Raw genomic sequence first — 22,260 nt, forward strand, 5'->3', positions numbered from 1 at the left:
TTATTGAATAGGATAAACTGCATTGACACCAAATACCAAAACTAACAAGTGAAGGGCCTGCAGGAAAGGACATCTAGTAAAACTGTTGGTCATTGAATTGCTTAGGTATTGTTACAGTACTGAAAGGTATTGTAATAATCTTTACAAATTGGCATAATCAAATTACTATTAAATATGTCCAATTATTAACAAAACAAAACAAAAATTTTAAGAATTATTTGTATTTTTCTCAATGACCCAAAACTACTGATACCACTATTAATCTAATCTATAGTGTTATTAAGCAATTGGAATGTTCCTTTATCTCAGATTACTGTACTGTACAACAGTGGCATCTGTTTCTTTCATTTGTTCCTTCATTCATTTTCAGTATTAGTAATTCAGTATTCACTACAGTGTTTTGCATCAGATAATCGGCCTCTGCATGGGCCAAGACTAGCTTGCGGTGTAGGACTTTGTGGGGTTTAAGCAAGTTGTTGCACATTATTTAACAAGGTCTTTCATGATTCTCAGTGAGGAGCCTCTATAGCCTCCACCGAAGTGGTTCCAGTGATTTAGGTAGTGAAAGAGTTGATACAGCTGATTCCGCTTTGCAAAACCCAAAGCCTTGGGGATCTTTTCATGGTAAGCTGAGTAAAAAGAGCTACTGAAGCCCCCAAACATCCCTGCAATGCCCAGCTCATACTCTGCATGGCCATAGAAGGAGGCTGGGTCAAAGATGACAGGGCCCTCTGAACACTCGGCCACGTTGCCTCCCCACAGGTCTCCATGGAGCAGGGCAGGAAACACCTCTACATCCGCAAACAACTGGGGAATTTTCAGCTGATCAAATGGGAAATATACAAGTGCAGAGTTAAGAGGTGGCATGTCTGTCCTGAATATAATCTGATGGGATTTTCTATGTATTATTACAGATTCCCTCATTAAGTACAGTATTACCAACCTGCAGCTGGGCCCAAAGCTCTCTGGCCTCCCTGTCTCCACAAGACTGCTCAACCATGTTAAGCTGGTGCTGTAGTCTCTGCTGAGAGTAGAATGTCACCCAGTCATTCTGCCACTCATTCTCCTGAAGAAATCAAAGGGAAAATAGGATGACTGTCTATATTCTGAGACATTAGTATATTCATATGCTAATAATTCATATTCGTAGTGTACATGAAGTTTCTGTTTCTAAGTAACATACTTGAGGCAGGTACCCACAGCATGTCGGCACATGAAAGCCAAACTTGTCAATGACAGGTACATCTGACCGTCCAGCTCCTTTACCTGTATGTGTGCATATGACAAGGATTGACCATCATGACACACAGACATCACAAAATGTCTGCTACATTTTCATGACGTGTATTGCACTGTAGTGGGGATTTCTTATCATGGTAGTGGTATTGCTTGGGAGAACTACCAACTGTCTGCTGCTCATTAGTTAGTTTATCTCTCAGTCTCTGGTTGTGGAGATGCAGGTCAGCTAAACGCTCTCCCAGCTGTTTCGAGCGCCTGTGGAAATCAGTGTCAGGGATAACATTAGGGCCGTGTTGCTTATGTGCTGCTTTTCAAAATCCAGAACAGTATGATAATGTGCTTACTTGCTAAGTCCTCTCATGTCAACATGCTCCATGACAAATGCAGTACCTCCTGTGTCAAGTTCAATCACTTTCACAGGCTTGGGTACTTGAACTGTTTCTGTCATAAGGATTGCATCCAAGCTTGCCATCTCCCCGTCAAACATCAGTTTGGCCTGTAAGATGAAACAGGAGAATAAAATCACCAAAGTATGGCTTGTTGATGCTATTTAGGTATGCCATTTAAAGACTATGGCTGTCACATCAATTAGTACAACATCTTCAGTCCTTAGTCCTCATCCATCATCCTAACTGAATGGTTCTATTGTCAGTACAAATCCCTCTATTCACTGATTCGCTTGTGTCAGAAATATATTTAATGAGTCCTTGGTTGCTTGTAACAGCCATGTTTTGAATTAAAGTACAGTAGCCTGTAGGTTACATGAGAGACAAAAGAAAGACAAAGCAATCTAATAAAACATTGCATATGTTTATATTGGTAATAAAGTAATGAAGAACCTGACTCTTGTGATTTATCTTCACAAACACTCTTCCGTTGTCAGTGTCATAACTCTGGCCCTCGCTGATGCAGCCACCACCTGAATGGCCAGTAGACTTCAGTATCGATGTTGACAACTCCTTCTTTAACTGAGCTTCCATGACAATTTTTTTTTAATTAAATGCACCAGCAATTGTTCTCGATGTAGTTTTGTCAGCCTCGATTTTCGATTTCCACAACTTGTAATACTGCTATGGTACGGGAGCTTATATGTTGACAGCTCTAAGTAGAAAGAGGAGGGACTTGTTAGCAGAGGACTTGTCCAATGTTTTGGTTCCGGATCACATGACAAACACATTGCCCAATAAGAAACTCAACAGCAGTGATTGGTTTGTATTGGTCCTATTAGAGCACAGATCGTCTGGTCATATGGAAGTCTCCATGGTGTTGAGGAAACTTTAGTGCGATAGCCAGCTAAGAAGCTAGTTTGGTTGCTTGCTAGCTATCTAAACTGATAACTGGTTATCTCAAAGTGTATTGACCCATATTCATTTTTATGAAATGTGCCTGCTGCTTGGAGCCACGGGTGTTGGAAAGACATTGCTGTTAAAACGTTTACAGAATATCCTTTATATGATCTAGCGCATGCTGTACTGCTATAGTCAGCTAGCTGACTACTGTACCGTTGTTGGCAGTTAGCTAACTAGAAGATAGTACTGTAGTAGGACTACTAGCTAGCTGTTTTCATTTCAATCGTCACCTCACATGTTCTTTAACGGGTCTTTTACAGCTATGTTTGCGTGATGGGTCATTTGATTTAGGAGAACCTCCAGTTACTCTGCCCACGGTAAGCCTTGATAAACTGGCCCCCTTACTAGTACCAGCCAAATTAGTTAGCTCACCACATCTGTTTGGATGCATGGTCTAAAAAGACAAACTGAACAAGTACAGTGATATACTCCCTCTATTCCCTTAACCTACTAGGTTGGCACCAACTTAACAGATTTGACCCTGAAGAGGAAGAGGGTGACTGTGAGGGAGTTGGGAGGTTGCATGGGACCTATTTGGCCAAGCTACTTCACTGACTGCTCCTCTGTCATTGTAAGTTCAGGTGCTGGGACCAAAATATAAATCACGATTATGTTCACAATGCTGTTTAATATGAATATGTGGTATACTAGATGTAAATGCCCCCACTTTTTACAAGGAACTCATTCCAACATGATATATTTGAGGTAACTATGCAGATGCAGTGAGATTTGTGAATGTTTTTTCACAGTTTATGGTGGACTCCGCCAACATCATCCAGATATCCTCCTCCTGTATTCAGCTCTTGTCTGTTCTCTCTGCTGAGCCACTGCATAAAGCTTCTGTACTGGTGCTCTTTAACAAGAGGTGAGACTCCCACAACACACACATCCCAAGGCACCAGACTTCCTCTGGTGCCACTTTCCTCTGATCTTGTTTAGTCCTCTGTTGAACTACCAGGGGTAGTACCTTTTGGCAGTGTTCTACCCAAGACTGACAGCATCTCTTTCTTCAGGGACCTCCCTTGTACGATGAGCCTCGTGGAAATGAAGTCACTTTTCAGGATGGATGATATCATCGCTTGTGCCTCTCAGCCAATAACAACACTTGAGCTTAGTGCTCGCTCTGGCCAAGGACTCCGAGAGGTGCTGAGCTGGCTGGACTCGACCGTTGGAGAGTGACCTTGTGTCATCACCCTGATTCTCAGGGACATTTGTGCAACGAGGTGCTTAATGGTGTCATTGTGCCCGTTTCCGAGGTATCATCATCTTCAACACAAAGAAAGCGATACTGCAAATATCATTGCCTTGTATCTTGTACTTTTTATGCGATTATGGTGATTTAAAACACTGCCATTTGATGCCATATCCTATTCTAGTCATATTCCAGCAGGCAAATTATGGTATTATCCATACATTATACACCTGTATTACACATGAGGGATGTACATAACAATTATGAACAGGTGTATGACCAAAGTATTTTGGTCTGGGGCATTAAAAAGAAATTAACAATACATGCATTGTCACTGCTGGCCTGCAGGGGGCAACACTCTACATATTTAATTGTGCTTGTTCATGTTTTATGAAGTATTTGTAAATAAATAGTGATGTCATAAACAAGGTTTTGTACATGTTATATTGAATGGTGAAAATAAATGTTAGCAAAGCAAAGCAAATAATGAAAAGATGTCAAAATAAACAATGAATTGCACATATTGGTTAATTATAGCCATTATATTTCATGAGAATCAGTGTTTCACAAGCAACAAGCAATTTAAAAATCCAGATTTTTCTAAAATTCTATGAAGTTGCCTCTTGCTTGAAAATACCCAATGTATATTTACTTTACCCCACAGTCCCAGTCTATTATAATAGAAGCAAACTTCAGCCTCTTCCTCACCAGTACTCTTCGAGCAACAATCCACCAAGTCCTTTGAGTGAGCAATTTTACTGCAACAAAGGGAATTAAAACCATGTGTCATTATCTGGATGGGTTTGTTGGCAGGCCTCTATGCATTGTGTCGTCAGTAGTAAGTCCTTCCAAACAGAAGAGGGACCAGTGGACCTGACAGTGCAGCTCAGCAGAGGGGCAGGTGAGTTAGCCCAGGGCTTTCCTGGAACATCAGTCAGATAAACAGGCATATCTGGTATACAATCAGTGGCTGGATCAAGAGCAATGTGGTCCAATCAGGAAAAGCAGGAAGAGTGGACATGTGACTTGAAGTTGAGAAAAAGTTCCACACTTTCTCACTAAACAATAGTCTAGTACTGTGGCATCAACATGTCTAATTCAACTGTGCTTTTTAGCAATGAATGTAACTGGACAGATGCTTGTAGCAGAAGTAAATGCGGATTGGCCTTATGACAAGATTCTACATGACAATGTTCTCTATTGCCACACACTAGCCTAAATGCCTTCCTCTGTCACTCCTTCCTACACAGAAGGAACACGACAGGGTGTGATCACAGAGAGAAAAGTTCAGCAGGCAGCAATCTAAGGGTTACAGTATCATGGCCCATATAAAAAAAAACTAAACTGAATGATTTCAGTTCAGAGTTCCAGTTGAGTCTGAGGTTAGGTTCAACAATACAACTGTAGAAGAAACCGTCTTTCCCACATAACCTAATGCTAACGGTATCGCCACTCTCCCTCCGAGTTTTGGTCCAGTCCCTTTGGACCTCATAGGAAGGGGTTCTGACTGTGCTGGTCAGCCTGCTGGTTCAGAGTTGTAGCCTGGAAGAGGGGCAGAAGGGGCTGGGGCAGGTTCCCAGGCATGTCCTGGCTGGGCTGGGTGGGGTGGGTGAGGGAGGAGGGCAGACTGGAAGGCTGGTGGCTGGCGGGCAGGGGCAAGGAGGCGCTGTACGGGAGGGTGGCGGCTGGAGGCACTGGGGAGGTGGAGCTGGGACGCATTTGATTCAGGGTCAGGCGGGGCTGTTCACTTTGGAATGGGTTGGTGGCCGAGGGAGCACTCAGTCCTACGGAGAAACAAGAGGTAGGTGTTTACTTGGCATAGTACCCGTTTCTAGTCTTAACGTGTTTTTAGTCTTAACGTGAGACATGATCAAGTCGTATTCGTATAGCCCTTCTACAATCAATGTCACAGAGGGCTTCACATACACCCATAGAACTGACCCTCAACCAACCAAAACCCTCAAGGAAGACGAGGAAAAGATCCCAGTGATACGCGCATCGTTATGTGCTGAATCTGAGAGGAGTGAGAGTGTGTGTGTGCTTGTGCTGACCTGACAGGAAGGGGTTCTTGGTCTTGGCTGGGGGGTTAGCAGGGATCAGGATGTCCAGGTTGACCAGCGAGGCTGCGGTGGGATCCAGGAAGGCCTCAGGCGTCCGACAGGCCCGTGGACTGGGGGCGGCCAGACTTTCACCCAGGCGGGACAGGTCAAAGATCTCTGGACTGCCCTCACCTCGCCCATTCATATTCACTTGACCCCCGTCCATGGCCTCATCAAACAGGTCTCCGTCTACGAAAATGCAGGGATGAAAGTAGTAAGTCAGACACGAATTCACTGTGAGCCAGGGGGCTTAGGGAGAAATTTCCAGACGTTTTTATACCGCTACTCACCCGAGGGGCTCCCAGGTCGAGAAGGGACTTTAGCTGCCGGACCAGTGAAGGGATCTACGCCCGATGCACCTGAAACAACGCACCATGGTGAGATAAGATATCAGCCTCTATATCCGCAAAATATCCAAATGTATCCCAGAGGCGGTGGCACCTGTGTTGGCAGGAGAGGCCCAGGGTTGGGTGCTGGAGCCAGAACTGAGGTTGGGTTTGGGGCTGGGTGCACCGTGCGGGGCCTCCCATGGATCCGGAGGGGACCGTGTGCGCTCCCAGGGAGGAACTGGGCTGCTGGAAGCTGGAGGTGCCATCCAGGGTATTTCTATCCCTGAGGCAGAGGAGCGTGCATCCACTGCACCAAAACAGAGGGACGACAAATGGGGTTTTCCACAACATCGTGTTAACAGGGCGACATGGTGATTGAAGTTTCCTACAACTGATCGCGTGCGTGTGTGTGTGGATGCTAACACAGGAATGCGTTATGTAACCAATCCATTTGGGAGCACTGAAACATTTAGTTGGGTTGGACTGCATTGCTGTCGTGTGTGAGGTAATGCCGGAGCAGGAAGAGCGGTGTGTGCAAGGGAGCTCAGAGTTAGCGCCCAGTCTCACCCAGGGAGTCCCAGGGGTCAGAGCTGGGCAGACGGGCGGCCCCTCCTGATAGGTCCCAGGGTGGGTGACTAGGGGACGCTTCAGAGGCCACCGCAAAAACATCTACAAGGTCCTTCATGGCCGACTAAGCACACAACAGGGAACAGAGTCTTGAAGTTCATAAGCAAGTCTTTTTTGCCCTGCGTTACAATTGCTGTATTAAAAGGCTATAATGCATGAAGTATTGTTGCAGGCACACATGATTTATTGATGGATGTTTGTCAACTTTAATTCTCTCAAGCAACAGTCGCCTGAATAGGTGTGGTATATAGGCACTGCTGAGACAAAGGGAGTATGGAGTGTGGTGTAAACTGTTCCTACCCCGCCTCCAGTGGACTGCATCTCTTTCTTGCTCTCCTCAAGAGCTTTCTGGAACAACGACTCGTCTCCCTGGCGACTCCGTTGCTCCTGACAACGAACACATACACACGCACACACACACACACAGACAGAAGCCTGTAGTCATGACAATGCTTTGGGAAAAGCTCACTCTCTCTGAAACTATCTACACCCCAAGACACATAAACAAACATGCTGGACAAGACAGAGCAACACATGTCTGAGAAAGGACCATGTGAGGAGAAAGAGATCCTCTGGTCAGAGAGGGGAGAGAGCATTCAAGCACAAGTGACTTGGTGAGTGTTCCCATTGTGCTTACCTGGCAGAAAGACTTTACAAGAGACAGAGAAAGAGGGGGATAGAGACGAGTGAGGGATGGAGAAAGAAGGAGAGAGAGACAGAGGTACAAACCAAAGCAGTAACAGTGAGTAAAGCAGAAGCCCAGACTGTTGAAACATGAGAGAGAGAGAGAGAGAGAGAGAGAGAGAGAGAGAGAGAGAGAGAGAGAGAGAGAGAGAGAGAGAGAGAGAGAGAGAGAGAGAGAGAGAGAGAGAGAGAGAGAGAGAGAGAGAGAGAGAGAGAGAGAGAGAGAGAGAGAGAGAGAGAGAGAGAGGGATATGGATAGGATATGAGCAGCCAGAGAAGACGAGGGAGTCTTGGAGGAGTGCTGTGTTAAAGGACCAGAGAGGGTTAGGTTGAGCTAGAGGATCTCGGAGGCCAGAGGGAGGATGCTCAGTGAGAGCCAGGGGGCGCTACCTGCTGGTGCTCCTCTTTGCTCAGGCTCAGGGCTATCTGGAGCTGCGCGTCTTCATCCATATCCAAGGCAACCGGAGGGCGAGGGGCGGGCTGTGAGGGCGTCAATCAGTGGAGGGGGGTGGGGGGGGTGTGGTACAATCAGTCACTTATGTATAGATGAAAGCACAACCTTGCTCAATATTCTCCATATTGCATGCAAGCCGCTCTACAGGGGAGGAGCTTGCCCGGCTGTCCAATCAGGGCAAAAGACTGTCCTTTAGCAAGTTCCCTGCAGAGGGACAGGCCCATGCAGCCAAACTATAGGAGAGACCAGAGAGGCTGAGGAGGGAGGGGACCGTCATACCATTGGTCGAAGAAAGAGGGGCATAGAGCGTTGTTGGTTAGTGGAAGAGAAAGGATGCGGCCTTGTCTGCTGAGAGAGAGAAGGCGCATCGTGCTTGGCCGGTCGGGAATGGGGGGGGGCGTAGAGACCCAAGCTGGAGAGGAGAAAGGGTGAGTAGTACACGCATGCGCTACTCTGAGGGACACGTCAACAGACGTGTGGTGGACATGTGTCTCAGAGCGGAGGGCCGTGAGGTAGGAGGGGTCGGGTTAGGGGCCGGAGGGTGCGGGGGCCGGGCTCCCACATCGCCGTACCTTCTGGGCCTCCTCCTTGCTGAGGCTCATAGCGATCTGGAGCTGTGTCTGCTCGTCAATATCCACGGGAGGGGGAGGCGGCTAGAGTCAAGGGGGAGGAGTTAGGAGGAGGACCAATGGAGTTGGAAGCCTATGGTTCAGCAGAAGGCCCTTTGGTGGATTAATACAGGAGGAGTTGCACTGCTCAACTTGATAAACACTTCCTGAGGATAACAGACAGTCTTACATACAGTAGACCGTTTTCATACAGTACATAAGTAGTAAAAGGGGAATGTAAGATAGCGGTATAATACTACTATAATACTGCTAATAATACAGTTTCCATATCTGACAAAGGCCTCGGTTTTGTTCTGGCCTTGTGTGCACATTAACCTGCAACAAAACCCAACATTACTCTCCCCACACACTCACAAAGGGCATCCAATGCCCTTGCTATCAATATGAGTCCTGGCAGCCAGGCTAGGCTGATGAGCAGGGAATCAATTCAAACATCCTGTCTATTCCCTCGTTCACTCTGCAGTCACCCCTGAGCATCACCCCCTTTGATTGGCTAGAGTTCCGTTATTGACCGAATCAGAGGCAGAGTGGGGATGATATTGCTTTCTATTAAGGGCTAAGGGAAATGCAGGCCTCTTAGAGCAGGGGTTCTCAAACTTTTTGGGGCAAGGGACCCCTTACAGGGGTGAACATTTTCCAAGGACCACCCCCATAATCGTAATACCCATTCAGCATACCCTTTGTGCTCTTAACTGGACACAATATGCTTTTCTTTTTTTAAATATTGGTGCAAATGGTCCCCATCTGTAGATCTAATATATTTTTCACTTTTTAATGATACAATACAATTTTCCAATGTTATAACATATGGCTAATTATTTCACGGACCCCTTGGCTATGGTTCACGGACCCCTAGGGGTCCGGGGACCCCACTTTGAGAACCACCCGTCTTAGAGGACAGAGTGGTGGTTGAGGAGGGAGGGAGGGAGGGGGGGGGGTGCTGAGCTCTGTAGGACATGGAGTCTGAGTGGGAGGCTGCCTTGTCGACAGCATTCCCACACAGCATGGCGTCAGCCACAGTGGAGAAGCCTCCTTTCTCAGTGTCGGGTTCGGATCCGAACCTTATTCTTGGTCTATGTCTGACAGACAGGAGTATGTCTATGTGTGTGTGCGTGTGTGTGTTATACCTTTTCAGTCTCTTCTCGGCTCATGGCCAAGGCCAGCTGCAGCTGTAGCTCCTCCTCCCCGCTGGTCTGGGGGCGGGCCTGCTCCAGGTCGGAGGCTACATGAGGAGAAGAGGAGGAGGCTGAGGCCCCGAGGAAGAGCAGGTGGGGGGGGGAGGGATTTGGAAGCAAAAAACGAGTAAAAGGGAGAGAAGGGAGAGGGAGTAAATGGGGAACGGGAAAGAGACACACAGAGGGGGAGAAAGAGGACAAAGAGAGACTCACATTAGTCTGGATTTTTAAGAGCAAACTTAAAAGTGAGTTGCCGCTGGTTTTGCATGTTAATTCTGTGGTCCAATGCCTGTTGTTCCAGGCCTGGCTGGCATTGCTTGCCACGGTCTATCTAACTCTGCCTCCACTGAGAACAATGAGGTTTCTGTGTTAGGGGATGGGGTTGGCGGAGGGGGAAGAGGAGAAGGAGGGGGTGGAGTGGGGCCTACGTTACTACCCCAAATCCACTTGGTCTGTTCCAGGACACCAGGAGACAGGCCCAGGTTTGGGGGGGGGGGGGGCTTGGGAGGAGGTATGGCAGTGTACCAGTCTGGATGGCAGGCAGCGGTTCAGGGGCGAGGGGGCTATGGGAGGGTAGCAGGGCAGACGTTGGCACAGCGAGGGTCTCTGAACCCCCAATCCTTTCCACTGCGCTGCCCCTCAATGCCCCCGCCTGGGCTGGAATGTACGCAGGCAGGCAGGCAGGCAGGCAGGCAGGCAGGCAGGCGAGCTGCTGCCAACCTCATGACCCCCACCCACTCCATCCATCAGACCCCATCAAACCCTCAGCCACAGGCTGGCAACCAGGCTGTACCCCCCCCCCCCACCCCAAAGACCAACAGCCACTCCATCACACAACCCTACTCTAACGCTTACGAGATCGACCAAAGCACATCTACTGGCCATCGGCCTCGGCCGGCATGAAAGGACGCCGAATCGGATTATGTCCCAAACTATTTCTTTATGTGCCATGCTAATTAGCAGTGTGTGAAACAGTAATAGATCCATAATCTGAGGTCAAATACGTAGCCTAGAGTGCACTGCAGCTGCCCCAAAAGTTAACAGTGAGAACGTTTCCACGGTATTGTTTGAAAGAGTGTGCCAAATCAAACAGTTTGGTATGTCTGTTCTCATGAAGAAAAGGCCTCTGACTCCTATTTGCAACAGGAGGCCTGGTTCTGGTCCATAAGGATTCCAATCAAGCAGAAAACCCAGTGGAGCAGAATAGCAACGGGGACATTGGTTAAGGTTAAGGTGCATAGTGGGGCAAAGTAGTGACAAGCATAATGATATCAGCTGTCAGCCTCTCTCTCTTTTGGGAAAATACAACAATAACACAGTGACTCGGGTCCTACTGAAAGCACCGAAATCCCCCTCATGGCAAAAACCAGACACAAGCTAGAAGACATAAGTGTTCACACACATAATATTATGACACTGTATGTATTGTTGTACTTGGCAGGTTTTGTTATTGTATACTATATGCTTATTGTTATGACCCACCAAAACAAATTACTTATCTATGACCAAATAACTTGTTAATTGCCCAAACCTATTTGGCAGTTCAGCCGTTTCTGATTCTGAATATCTCATAGCAGCCCAAACATCAGAGAGCCACAGCTGCTGTGTATATGTAAACACACCAAGCACAGCTTCCTCTAGTCGCTAGCTGGTCACTAGACATCCCTGGCCAGTGATACAGGCAGAGGGACCCCTCTTCACATCACTGTCCTCCTGCATGGAACAACTGCTACAGCACAAAAGATTACAGCCCGTCAACACAGAGAACAGTGCCTGGTACCCACGTGAGAGCCGTGACACAGAGACACAATCTCCCCCCCCCCCCCCCCCACTCCACCCCCCCCCCCCCCCTTTTCATTGTCATTCCTGTTTAGCTGGCACGAATGAGAGCTGGAGAATGAGAAGAATGCAGATGTTCTCTACGACCATACCAAAGCATAGGAAAGGAGCAGAGAGACTGACAAACATCGAGCTGTGGGAAAAAATAGAGAAAGAGGGACTACGGAAGGATGACTTGTCAAAGTCATTATGTCAGCAGCTGGACCACAATAGTTTGATTATGACCTATGCTCTACTGTCCAGTGACTGCTTGATGTAGCCATCTGCTCAAAATAATAATATCTGTTTGTCATTAAAAAAAAAAATAACAAAAGAAAAGGAACAAAAAAAACTGCCGACACACTATCTGTGAATCATCCAGTGGATATAGCTTAATAGCTATTAAGATGTCGACTGGAAAAAACAAGATCAAGCAGGCCGTGGTTTGTGTCATAGCCAGTCATCTCTGCAGTCATTCTCCAAAAACAGTCAAAAACAGATGGGTGAGTCTCACCCAAAATCACCATGAGTCAAGTCTCTATAAGGAAGCAGGAAATAGAATGACAAGATTCAGATGAGACTAAGAAGATGTTAAACTGTACGGTAGTAATACAAAATAGTTTCCAAAAGATGTCAGGTTGCCTTACAGGTAACTACAAAATGAAATGAAAGCTGGCTTGGATGCCTGATAACTAACAGTAATATTAGAATAACATTACTTAGAGATGACAGATGAAACTAGAGAGGGTACAATTTCTGGGGAAATTGTAGGGTGTGCTTGCTTGCGTCGGTTGCACAGGGGTCCGTTTTTGAATGACATTTTTACAACCGATATTTCTGTATATTTTATATAAAAATGCATACTTATTATTTATAAAGATGACATAGATTTAAAAGCATTTTTTTTTTTTGCTGCTCATTAACAACTGAAAATACGAGTGAAGTGTAGAATGAAATAGATGTCTTCTCATTTCCCCTGCAAGAGGCAGCCTCATCGTTGAAACAAAACGAATAAATTGGGCAGACCGGTGTAAAAATTGACCTAATCTCTATGACTTAAACGTAATTTTAAGTTTTTCCCTTCTCATGATATTTTCAGGCATTTAGCCTACTCATTGCATTCATTCATTAATTAAGAACCCCCTTTGAAGATTATTCTACGACGTTGCCCGGCAGTAGAAGATGGAATCGCGATTCAAACAGTACCATCTGCTAACGGAAAATATGCCCCCCAAAACGTAAATAAGCTTGACATTTATTTAGTGGAAAATCGCTCATTCATACAAAGCTCACTGGTAGCGATCATTGTCAGTAACAACGCAAAATGCGATATAGCCCTGTGTGGAGAAGCTGCCCCGGTAAATTGTACTACTACGGTGCTAGACTACTGCTGTGTTCGTCTTGGTAGCGATTGCGTTGGTTGAATTGGATTTAACGTTCCGTTGTACGGTTTAAGCTGAAATTAATTATTTTCATGAACAGATTGACAACGTTTAGGCTGTGGCAATGAAGTTCAGGTTAGTAGTTAGATAGACTTTTGATTTAAGTAAGGGGAGTGCCGAACATGTTCTGTCGCCGTTTGACTTCCTACAGCTGTGTACAGTAGTGTAGATGTTTTTGTAGTGTGTCTCACGTAAGCTACAGCGTTGCAGTGAGCTACACTGGTTTGAAACCACAGGTAATGGTAATTTCACCAACAAATCGTTTACTAATGTCAGAATAAATCCTACAACGAAAATGTATATGTGAGGAATGTTTATTTTAACGATTGAAAACAGATAACGCTACATCATAGACCACTGTAGTATGTGTTGCCTGGGCAACACAGGCTAATGTCATGATGCTAATACTTCAGTGAAATAGTAGACTACTGTTTCCGAAAGTAGATGTACTTTCTTAATAATATCAGCTTATACTGTACATTACACATGACAATTGTGTGTCATATCACAAAGTAAAATGAGTAAATAGTTATCACCCTGGCCTCTTTGCTTGTGGCGTTTCTGCAGCTGCCTTGCAGTAAAGCTATAGTTAGCCTAGCTATCCCCCAAGTTAACAGATGCGAAACGAATGTTCTGCCAAAGGTAGTCACGCGTGTTTTCGTGACGTAGTGACGTTAGTAACGTCAGTGACTGTGGCTAGCAAATTAGCCACCGTTAGCTTCACTTTTCGCCACAAAAACTTAACTTCAGCCTAAACCATGCAACGGAACGTAAATTCCAATAGAAGCAACTCAATCGCTACCAAGACGAAACTTTTGACACCTACGTTGTCTATGTAGGCCAAATATTGACTGAGTTTTAGGGGGGCAAAAAGAATAACTAGAAAAGGCTGTTCCTGCGAAACAGCAGTGAGAATGCTGAAAACCTGAATGGGGATAGCTGACCATGCTAAAAAAGCTGAAAATTGTGAAAATGTAGTAGAAAGTTATAAGCTGAAGCTTCAAAGCAACCGAAAGGTATTTTTGAAAGGGGCTGGAGCAGCATTCCAACAATGATTTGAAAGGATTTACCATTACTTTTAAAGGGAGAATAATTTGCACAAAAACCTTTATATTTTAAAAAGTATAAAAGTGAGAAATGAGAAAATACCCGCAAGCTGAAATGAATTTCAAAAATGTGTGAGTGACACAAAAGAGGCAGTGTGGAAGCTGAACTGCATCATCTGCATCATCTTAACAAAGCTAAGAGCTAAAATAGCCTACAATGCGGGAGAAGCTGAAAGCTGAACTGTTAAACAGAAGAAGTAGGCTAGCTAGTCGGAACAAGAATATTATCGTTTTAACAGCTGAAATTATAGTTGGGATAGTAATAGCAGTAGCAGATGTAGCCTACCATTGAGTGCGTTTACTCGGCTTTCTTAGTAGGATTCAATGTGTTGATGGAATGAAACATACAGCAGTAGAGCCGATACAGGAAGACACGGCGACACTTTGTTGCAGAAGGATGATGGTGCAAGTTTTGTCCGTGGAGCATACAACGATTAATAAAAAAGAATCATGTAGACGCGTTTATTGAGTAATCGCATAACTAATTACACATGTAAACGGAGTAATCGTATTATTGGCATAAACCGACAATTGCTAGTAATCGTGTTTCTCATGGTCAAGTAAACGTACCAATCACCTGTGTGAGAGACTGAGTGGTGCGTGTCTGTCGTTACGGTGATGGTGCAGCTATGATTGCTAACGCGCTGAGGGCAGAGAATAAGAGAAATGTAGCTAGAATCCACACCTCAAACAAGATAACCTAGACGCAAAACTGTACGTCCAATCCAAAATATAAGGATATTTTCCGAGACCCAAGACTCTGCCGAAACCAGAGATATTCTTTATATGTCTGTGCAGTCAGAAATACGACTCTACCTGCAGTTTCAAAAACGTGTTCCTTTTGCTTTCCTGGTGCTTGTTTGTTTGGTTGCCACGGTGATGGCGCAGCTGTGATAGCTAACGAGCTAGGCAGAGAGAAAAACGAACATTTACCTAGCATCCACACCTCAAACTAGTTGACCTAGACGCAAAACTATACGTCCAATCCAAAATATAAGGATATTTTCCGAGACCCAAGACTCTGCCGAAACCAGAGATGTCCTTTATATGTCTGTGCGGTCAGAAATACGACTCTATCGGCAGTTTCAAAAGCTTGTTCCTTCTTGCTTTCTCTGACTGATTTTACTCACCTCTCCATTGAAGTTAGTGAGAGAATTTGAAAGGCTGCTCTCGCTTCAAGGCTCATAGCTGAAAATCTGTAAATGTGAGCTCTTTAGTAGTTACATTGGCTGAAAGAGGACAATTTTTCCTACATTTTAAGGTATAACTTGTTTCTGTAAGTTAAACTATATGAACGTTAGAGGAATTTGTTTGACAAATTAGTTGAATATCAGAAAAAGAGCAGCAAGCAGAGTGTGCCACTCTGCTTTCTGCTCATTCATAAAAATCAAGAAGGAGCAAACATTTTAATGTATTTCAAACTGTCATAATTCAAAATTGGCTGAACATTTGAAAAAGCTGAATCATTTGGGAATAGCTGAATGTCTTGTGAACATTTTAAAGGTTGAATGGTGTCTCTAGCTGATAGTAAACTGAAGTAGTTACGTTTGAAAGAGGAGGAAGCTTTTTAATGATTTGAAAGGATTTACCATTACTTTTAATGGGAGAATAATTTGCACAAAAACCTTAATGTCTTAAAAAGTATAAAAGTGAGAAATACCAAAAGTCATAGCCATCATCTCCTGAAGGAGCTGAACGTTTTGATACAAAAGTTGTAGGAATCGGTTAAAGTATGCAGAACGAGTTAAAGGCCAAAAAACGGCGGAAGAACTAAGAAGTTGAAAAACAATAGTGAGAATGCTGAACAGCATTCTCACAATAACTAGAAAAGGCTGTTCCTGTGAAACAGCAGTGAGAATGCTGAAAACCTGAATGGGGATAGCTGACCATGCTAAAAAAGCTGAAAATAGTGAAAATTTAGTAGAAAGTTATAAGCTGAAGCTTCAAAGCAACCGAAAGGTATTTTTGAAAGGGTCTGGAGCAGCATTCCAACAATGATTTGAAAGGATTTACCATTACTTTTAAAGGGAGAATAATTTGCACAAAAACCTTTATATTTTAAAAAGTATAAAAGTGAGAAATGAGAAAATACCCGCAAGCTGAAATGAATTTCAAAAATGTGTGAGTGACACAAAAGAGGCAGTGTGGAAGCTGAACTGCATCATCTGCATCATCTTAACAAAGCTAAGAGCTAAAATAGCCTACAATGCGGGAGAAGCTGAAAGCTGAACTGTTAAACAGAAGAAGTAGGCTAGCTAGTCGGAACAAGAATATTATCGTTTTAACCCTTGTGTTCTCTTCGGGTCATTCTGACCCATCAGTCATTGTGACCCACCGTCGTATTGCGACAACTTTACTGCATACAAAAACAAAGTGAAGCATTTTCTTTTAACTGTTGGGCTGTCTCAGACCCTTCACATTGCGAAGGTTAAAAGATAATTATGTTTATTTGTTTTTGTATTGGGTAAAATTGGGTAAACACAACGATGGTTCGTTATGAACCTTTGGGTCATGTGACCCGAAGGCAGCACAAGGGTTAACAGCTGAAATTATAGTTGGGATAGTAATAGCAGTAGCAGATGTAGCCTACCATTGAGTGCGTTTACTCGGCTTTCTTAGTAGGATTCAATGTGTTGATGGAATGAAACATACAGCAGTAGAGCCGATACAGGAAGACACGGCGACACTTTGTTGCAGAAGAATGATGGTGCAAGTTTTGTCCGTGGAGCATACAACGATTAATAAAAAAGAATCATGTAGACGTGTTTATTGAGTAATCGCATAACTAATTACACATGTAAACGGAGTAATCGTATTATTGGCATAAACCGACAATTGCTAGTAATCGTGTTTCTCATGGTCAAGTAAACGTACCAATCACCTGTGTGAGAGACTGAGTGGTGCGTGTCTGTCGTTACGGTGATGGTGCAGCTATGATTGCTAACGCGTTGAGGGCAGAGAATAAGAGAAATGTAGCTAGAATCCACACCTCAAACAAGATAACCTAGACGCAAAACTGTACGTCCAATCCAAAATATAAGGATATTTTCCGAGACCCAAGACTCTGCCGAAACCAGAGATATTCTTTATATGTCTGTGCAGTCAGAAATACGACTCTACCTGCAGTTTCAAAAACGTGTTCCTTTTGCTCTCCTGGTGCTTGTTTGTTTGGTTGCCACGGTGATGGCGCAGCTGTGATAGCTAACGAGCTAGGCAGAGAGAAAAACGAACATTTACCTAGCATCCACACCTCAAACAAGTTGACCTAGACGCAAAACTATACGTCCAATCCAAAATATAAAGATATTTTCCGAGACCCAAGACTCTGCCGAAACCAGAGATTTCCTTGATATGTCTGTGCGGTCAGAAATACGACTCTATCGGCAGTTTCAAAATCTTGTTCCTTCTTGCTTTCTCTGACTGATTTTACTCACCTCTCCATTGAAGTTAGTGAGAGAATTTGAAAGGCTGCTCTCGCTTCAAGGCTCATAGCTGAAAATCTGTAAATGTGAGCTCTTTAGTAGTTACATTGGCTGAAAGAGGACAATTTTTCCTACATTTTAAGGTATAATTTGTTTCTGTAAGTTAAACTATATGAACGTTAGAGGAATTTGTTTGACAAATTAGTTGAATATCAGAAAAAGATTAATCATAAATTCATCATAAACTCATTCATAAAAATCAAGAAGGAGCAAACATTTTAATGTATTTCAAACTGTCATAATTCAAAATTGGCTGAACATTTGAAAAAGCTGAATCATTTGGGAATAGCTGAATGTCTTGTGAACATTTTAAAGGTTGAATGGTGTCTCTAGCTGAAAGTAAGCTGAAGTAGTTACGTTTGAAAGAGGAGGAAGCTTTTTAATGATTTGAAAGGATTTACCATTACTTTTAATGGGAGAATCATTTGCACAAAAACCTTAATGTCTTAAAAAGTATAAAAGTGAGAAATACCAAAAGTCATAGCCATCATCTCCTGAAGGAGCTGAACGTTTTGATACAAAAGTTGTAGGAATCGGTTAAAGTATGCAGAACGAGTTAAAGGCCAAAAAACGGCGGAAGAACTGAGAAGTTGAAAAGCAATAGTGAGAATGCTTAACAGCATTCTCACAATAATATATACGTGAGAGAACAAAGGTTGTGCCCAATGATGTTCAGATATGACATGTGTATGTACAGAAAGTCCCTAAAACTCCCAGCAAAGCTGTGTGTGTGTGGTCATAAATAACATGCCTATGATGTATGAATAGTCGAAGCTAGATGCCACTCACAGTTGAAGGAGGAGGGTGACCCTCTGGACCGGCCAAACTCATCCCCGTACAGAGTTGCCATGCTGGGCTGGCTGGTGCGGCGCCCTGGGTACGGGGGTGGCAGAGAACCAGAGCCCATCCCAGCTGCAGCTCCTGCCATTCGCTCCTTGGTCTTCAAGGCCTGGGTCCTCTCCTGCTTCAGCTTGTCGTCGTCCCTCATCAAGGTGACCAGCTGCTTGGCCTTCTCCCTCACATTGACCCCCTGGTCACGTCCATCCCGGTCAGTGAACTGGAAGTCTCTCAGAGTCTGGATGGTGAAGATGTTCTCCCGGCACTGCTGGGCCACGCGCTCCGAGCCCGTCTTGATCAGGTAATCCATCAGCGTGAGGGCCTTGTAGACGTGGCGCCAGTTCTTGCCGTGGTCGTTGAGGCGCTTCCAGATCATTCCCATAACCTCGGTGAAGGCCACCACGTTGAAGGTGAGGTCGGAAATTTCCGACATGAGCGAGCTAGGCGGGCCCCAGGGGTCGTTCGAGGTGGCCTCTCGTACCTTGATCTCCGCCTCGGAGTAGTTGTTGACCATGTTTTTCATCTGCCGACGTAGAGAGGAGGTCTGCATGGTGGCGCTAGGGGTGGCGGGTCTCACAGGTGCTGGGTAGAGTACAATATCAGTGGTCCAGCCACTAGTTTTCTCTTCGATAACTGGAGGAGGACACTTTTACAGAAGTCAGTTCAGAAGGGGGATGCAATGGGGCCGTCCTCCTCTAGGCAAGTTCAGTGACGTCCATGAGTGAGTTCCTGGTGTGTGAGAGAATATTTAAACAGTTGGACATACACCGATTATTATCTGGTCAAAGTCTTGTTAAGTTCAAAACAGGCAGTAAGTGAAACTGATAAGCTTCTATAACAACTTGACCCAGAAACCAGTGGGCCTTCTTTTTCACGTTAGCCCTTAAATTACATGTCTGCATAATATACCACTTGGCTATATTCACTTGGAAGTATTTTCAAATTGAAAACACCTCACACATTCCTCTCTCCATTCAGGAGCTGACTGCAGAAAGAGAGAGGGACAGCTCAGCACCTCCCAGTAATGTGAAACACAACACCTGGACTCAGTTTTCCCTGAGAGAAATTTAACTGAGACAGTAAGAGAATTGTGGGAGCCAGCCACACTAGATCTTCCCTAAGTAAGCAAAGATGAGGTGTGCCCGTCACCCGTTTTGAACATGAATCATCAAAGGAGGCTGCTTTTGACATTAGGACAAACATTAGTATAAGAAGGGATATGACCGCAGGGGGCATAACCCAGTGTTGCTAGTGAATTAATCCAATACATTTTCCTTTGAACCAAGTGTTATCATAACAAAAGTCGTCCTATCTCCTGTTAAACTGAGGTGAAAGGATTAACAATTCAGCACTGGGGCTTCTCAGGGTTCAGTGATACCTACAAAAGTCCTGCAACAAACCATTTTCACTGTTGTGATTATACATGCATACACCATCCTTCATTCCAGAAATGTCTTATTTTAAAATGTGCTAGGAAGGCATAATGTCCTACTGAAATGTGGGCATCAAACTACATACAGTATATTATTCAACCGAGGCACCAGTAACTTTCCACTCAGAACACAGAATTTTGCCTCAGCCATTAAACACAGCGTCTTGATGAATGCACATGCAGGATCAGTCCCATAACAGTGTATTGGCATGGGTTAGCATTTCTCAAATGTTTAACTCAAAGTCCTTCGAGGTAGTAATGAGAGGCTTTGTGGTTGTGCATGCTGTGTTATTGACTCCTATTGATTACGTGTAACCCCTTTGACCATATTGGCCTTGTGAGTACAACTGACACTATTATTTACAGTAGAGCTCGGATAAATACAAAAGAAAAGTACAGTTGGAATGTTAGGTTGACAACGGTAGTACCTCATCTATTCTGGTGCAGCATTAGGGTAGTATCAGATATGTGTACTGTAAGAGCACGAAAATAAACTGATGACTGATGCAAACAAACATCCCAGAATGCTTCTTGGGTCAGCTGACCATGGTCAGAATCTCAAGTGGTAGAGAGAGGCCCCAGTCCAGCTTTCAGCTCATCCAACACCAACTGGCACCCAAACAAGACTAGGAGAAATTGCTCAAATTCCTTTGCTAAAGCCTTGGACAGGAAATATCTATAAAATGGTCGGACAGTATGCAATGGAGGCCTGAAACTGGACAGGGAGGAGACTGTAGGGCAAGATGGACGAAGTGACATAATGGTGGCTGATCATTCTCACAGTACACACCTTAGTTTTTCTGTGCTACCCACTCAAGTGAAATACAATCATGAAGGCTGAACTATTTCTATAGATTAGTATCAAGTGTCACACATAAGATATGATCAAAGACGATATGTAAGAGGGCCTATAGCTAGATGTCCCTGTCATCAACAGTCCCAAACTTTTTCACTGTTTCAAATGTAAAACTGCTCTTATGTTTTGAGTGTGTTTAATATGCGATCTCCAAGGTTGGCCATGACCTTCACATACAAAACTAAAACAATACTAGCATTGTCTATATTACTAGAAGTATCCTTATCTATATTATTATAGTACATTAAACAGGAGTCTGGTCTCATTAGATACTGCAGTATAAACGACAATTTATTATAAATCCCTTCATATCTTATCCCTTTTACTATGAATAGTAAACAACATAACGCATGTTCCATGTATTCATGTACTGACTCAGTGTTTATATACTTTTGATGTATGTGGACACTATCAAAATAGAATGTGCCTAAGCTATGTTTTAAGTTGTAGGCTATTCTCAAGTAGCTTTTCACTTTCGTTCTCGAGTTAAGTATCAAACTGGGTCGAATGAACCGACATCATGCAGCAGTAGCCTACTACATTGCGTCAACTACGACAACCGAAGACCAGAACTGCGAGACCAGTCAAAGTGCATAACCGTGACTCAGCTTCGGTTGAAAGAGGTAAATTGAGGACGAAAAGCTAATAAAACCAGCTAAATCACGATTTACAAACCAGTGGATGGTATCACTTACCTCTCACATTGCGCATCCCAACTTATGAGACCAGGTCGATTGAAACGCATTTTCCCGACATCTTTCGTGGCTTGAAAATAAACCCACGGCGCAAAGGTGGTTAATACACAAAAGAAAAAATCTACTGATCAAATGAAGGTGTTTACAATGTCCCGGGATTGAAACTGAATTATAGGGGGAGCTGGTAGTAGGTGTCCGACAGAAAGTTTGGTTTGCGTGCACGTCTCAAAGCATAATAACACACAAGCACCAGGTTTGCAAAGGGCACAGAACCCCCCAATGCACACACAGTAAAAATGGAACGTGAAAGAGGGAGGTAAAATAGGGAGGGGTGCGCGGTGCCTGCAGAGTCAGACTTAACCCATTCCCTGCCTGTTGGTTATCCCGGCACGAAATCCAAATTTGGCTTGACAGGCAAGTGATGGAATGAGACTGGATGGTCAGACACTGTGGGTCCATTATCAATAGTATCATTTGTCTGTCTATTTCCCTGCCATTTTCTTTCTTCTTTTTCTTTTTATGGGAAAAACATAATTAAAAGGATATTTTCAGTTTTTGTATCAAGATAAGGTGTGCTGCAAATAAATTACATTCAACAATAATTGAAAGCACTGAAATATAGACTACAATTAATGGTTGGGAAATATTCATGGCCATGTCGAAGTGATGTCCATAGTAATAGTAGAAGTTAATGTTCCTAAGGGAGCAACTCATTTCCTCCCTCTTATGCCTTGTTCCTCTTTGCTGTGTGTTCTACTGTTTACTTATTCATTTCCAGTAATGGGCTGTTGATGTCACATCCTATGCATAATACA

The 22,260-nt window shown here is 44.1% G+C and overlaps 3 protein-coding genes across 5 annotated transcripts; 1 reads left to right on the plus strand and 2 right to left on the minus strand.

Moving 5' to 3' along the window:
* Positions 1-7: 7 nt before the first annotated feature.
* fn3krp (fructosamine 3 kinase related protein) lies at positions 8-2,359 on the minus strand. 2 transcript variants are annotated; one of them, XM_062483044.1, is made up of 6 exons: positions 2,084-2,218; positions 1,584-1,735; positions 1,403-1,494; positions 1,184-1,266; positions 944-1,066; positions 8-822 (listed from the first exon to the last, which is right to left on the minus strand). In XM_062483044.1, exons 2-6 carry the CDS (start codon positions 1,724-1,726, stop codon positions 484-486), a joined length of 780 nt encoding a protein of 259 aa, XP_062339028.1. In that variant the 5' UTR covers positions 1,727-1,735; positions 2,084-2,218; the 3' UTR covers positions 8-483. The 2 variants fall into 2 exon arrangements, with proteins under 2 accessions (XP_062339028.1, XP_062339022.1); XM_062483038.1 differs by having other exon boundaries at positions 10-822; positions 2,079-2,359.
* A 226-nt stretch (positions 2,360-2,585) lies between these two features.
* On the plus strand, positions 2,586-3,796 carry arl16 (ADP-ribosylation factor-like 16). The gene is made up of 5 exons (XM_062449412.1): positions 2,586-2,680; positions 2,847-2,905; positions 3,043-3,159; positions 3,338-3,453; positions 3,602-3,796. The coding sequence occupies exons 1-5, from the start codon at positions 2,620-2,622 to the stop codon at positions 3,765-3,767; spliced, it is 519 nt and encodes a 172-aa protein (XP_062305396.1). The 5' UTR covers positions 2,586-2,619; the 3' UTR covers positions 3,768-3,796.
* An 87-nt stretch (positions 3,797-3,883) lies between these two features.
* On the minus strand, positions 3,884-21,741 carry epn3a (epsin 3a). 2 transcript variants are annotated; one of them, XM_062449390.1, is made up of 11 exons: positions 21,446-21,741; positions 18,415-19,191; positions 9,730-9,848; positions 8,546-8,626; positions 7,910-7,999; positions 7,136-7,222; positions 6,776-6,899; positions 6,321-6,515; positions 6,170-6,238; positions 5,832-6,068; positions 3,884-5,564 (listed from the first exon to the last, which is right to left on the minus strand). In XM_062449390.1, exons 2-11 carry the CDS (start codon positions 19,010-19,012, stop codon positions 5,269-5,271), a joined length of 1,896 nt encoding a protein of 631 aa, XP_062305374.1. In that variant the 5' UTR covers positions 19,013-19,191; positions 21,446-21,741; the 3' UTR covers positions 3,884-5,268. The 2 variants fall into 2 exon arrangements, with proteins under 2 accessions (XP_062305374.1, XP_062305383.1); XM_062449399.1 differs by lacking the exon at positions 8,546-8,626.
* Between the last annotated feature and the right edge of the window lie 519 nt (positions 21,742-22,260).

This window comes from Osmerus eperlanus, chromosome 2, assembly GCF_963692335.1.
Source record: "Osmerus eperlanus chromosome 2, fOsmEpe2.1, whole genome shotgun sequence".
NCBI classification, from domain to species: domain Eukaryota; kingdom Metazoa; phylum Chordata; class Actinopteri; order Osmeriformes; family Osmeridae; genus Osmerus; species Osmerus eperlanus.

What these genes read in the sequence shown, in the direction of transcription:
- arl16 (XM_062449412.1), top strand. Translation starts at nt 2,620, where the DNA reads ATGTGCCTGCTGCTTGGAGCCACGGGTGTTGGAAAGACATTGCTGTTA. An exon ending in CTCCAGTTACTCTGCCCACG is followed by an intron (nt 2,906 to 3,042) that starts GTAAGCCTTGAT and finishes TTAACCTACTAG; the next exon opens with GTTGGCACCAACTTAACAGA. An exon ending in CTGACTGCTCCTCTGTCATT is followed by an intron (nt 3,160 to 3,337) that starts GTAAGTTCAGGT and finishes GTTTTTTCACAG; the next exon opens with TTTATGGTGGACTCCGCCAA.
- epn3a (XM_062449390.1), bottom strand. Translation starts at nt 19,012, where the DNA reads ATGCAGACCTCCTCTCTACGTCGGCAGATGAAAAACATGGTCAACAAC. An exon ending in GCCGAGAAGAGACTGAAAAG is followed by an intron (nt 8,627 to 9,729) that starts GTATAACACACA and finishes CCTTGACTCTAG; the next exon opens with CCGCCTCCCCCTCCCGTGGA. An exon ending in TGCAGTCCACTGGAGGCGGG is followed by an intron (nt 6,900 to 7,135) that starts GTAGGAACAGTT and finishes TTGTGTGCTTAG; the next exon opens with TCGGCCATGAAGGACCTTGT.
- fn3krp (XM_062483038.1), bottom strand. Translation starts at nt 2,219, where the DNA reads ATGGAAGCTCAGTTAAAGAAGGAGTTGTCAACATCGATACTGAAGTCT. An exon ending in TAATGAGCAGCAGACAGTTG is followed by an intron (nt 1,267 to 1,402) that starts GTAGTTCTCCCA and finishes GCACACATACAG; the next exon opens with GTAAAGGAGCTGGACGGTCA. An exon ending in GCTGTGGGTACCTGCCTCAA is followed by an intron (nt 1,067 to 1,183) that starts GTATGTTACTTA and finishes TGATTTCTTCAG; the next exon opens with GAGAATGAGTGGCAGAATGA.